General features: G+C 40.5%; 1 protein-coding gene across 2 annotated transcripts in view; it reads left to right on the top strand.

Annotated features, from left to right (window-relative positions):
• The window catches only part of slc9a7 (solute carrier family 9 member 7), a 61,440-nt gene that overhangs the window by 31,381 nt on the left and 28,531 nt on the right, over positions 1 to 1,528 (top strand). For both annotated transcript variants that reach the window (XM_014022415.1, XM_014022416.1), the window contains exon 9: positions 454 to 542. In XM_014022415.1, coding sequence (XP_013877869.1) covers positions 454 to 542 — 89 coding nt within the window. The remainder of the gene's footprint in view (positions 1 to 453; positions 543 to 1,528) is intronic.

The raw sequence follows: 1,528 nt of genomic DNA on the forward strand, positions 1-1,528 counted from the left end.
TATTCTATTCTATTCTATTCTATTCTATTCTATTCTATTCTATTCTATTCTATTCTATTCTATTCTATTATAAAGGGTTATAAAATAAAACTTGTAGTGGTGGAACCATCATGGAAGAGAACTATTTCAAGACTGCAGTTATCACCCTGACTCTGACCATTTCCTTTTCTCAGAACTGAGATCACTCAAAGAGCGATCTGCTCTTCCACAGGCCACTTAAAATATCTGAACTAACCCTTCAAGTACGGCTGCACCTGACCAGAACGATATCTTCAATTCGTAYTAAAATCACAATCAAATTAGCTAAAATAAAATGCAATGATGCCGTAAATATATCAGAAGCAGCAGATGTTAATGGTAAATATTTGATTCTGTAAATGATGGGTGCTCAGATGTTTGCAGACGTTTCTATCCTCAGCCTGTGTAACGTTGCATGGYTATGTTTCTCTGCAGGCGTCGTGGCGGTGCTGTTCTGTGGCATCACACAGGCTCACTACACCTACAACAACCTGTCTGCGGAGTCCACGAAGCGCACCAAGCAGGTATGGTCTGAACCTTCTCCCCTCATGCTGCTCCGYTGGCTCTGAACCCCCAGATAATCTGAGCAGGGTGCTGGTGCCAGATGGCGCTGCGCTCAGCCTGCTGTGACCTTAATAAGGGCTGTTGGAGGACATGAGTCTTCAGTTTCCCACAGGGGTGTTCAGTCTGCAGACTGCAGATTAGCATGTAGACATTTAGCATGGCACATTTAGGATCAATATTCAGCTGCAGAATCTTATTTCTAATGCAATACCAAGGTATATGCTAATTTTAACAATGCATCTTGGCTAATAATCTTATATGGTTGAAAGGCCCGTTTATTTCCACTTAAATGAAACATTAGTCAGGAAAATGCATCTGTGTTAGGCAGGAGAGGTCTGTGGCTTGTGCTCATAACAGCTTATTCTGCTGTGGTATCTTGTTTTGTTGTGTTTATTTTATTGGTTGATTGAAGCTTAAAGAAAAAAAACTTATTGACAATTTAACAGTTCATTCATTTAACAAACATGCATGCGGAAGAACCATACACAGCCACAAAGCCTGGCACCTCCTCCATACATACTGCTGTGGATGCAGTCCCTTTTTAACCATTATTTGTTGCAAGTCAGCCAACATGAAACAAACAGCTGATTCCACAGGATGAGGTCAGTGTAGAGGGGGAAAAACATTCTCATTATTTGTTTTTTTGTGTTCTCATCACTAAGAAGAAGTGTTATACACTGAAACATACGTTCTGACCTGACCTAAAGTATTGTGATAATTTTATGAAGAGTTTGTTTACAGAAATCCCAGAGCGACTCTGACTCTGTTCAAGGTCATCGGCCTGCAGAGTTGGTGTGTTTTGATTCTGATAATGTGAGACTGTGTGAAACCACTGTTTYCCTTTTCATCCACAGAACAGCTGAAACTTTAAACAGGCAGGACAAGAAGTTGCAATGCTAGATTTTCTGAGATTTTGGCTGTTCTCCATACTTGACGGCAAAATGTT

The sequence above is a fragment of the Austrofundulus limnaeus genome, unplaced genomic scaffold (assembly GCF_001266775.1).
Source record: "Austrofundulus limnaeus strain Quisiro unplaced genomic scaffold, Austrofundulus_limnaeus-1.0 Scaffold329, whole genome shotgun sequence".
Lineage (NCBI taxonomy): Eukaryota > Metazoa > Chordata > Actinopteri > Cyprinodontiformes > Rivulidae > Austrofundulus > Austrofundulus limnaeus.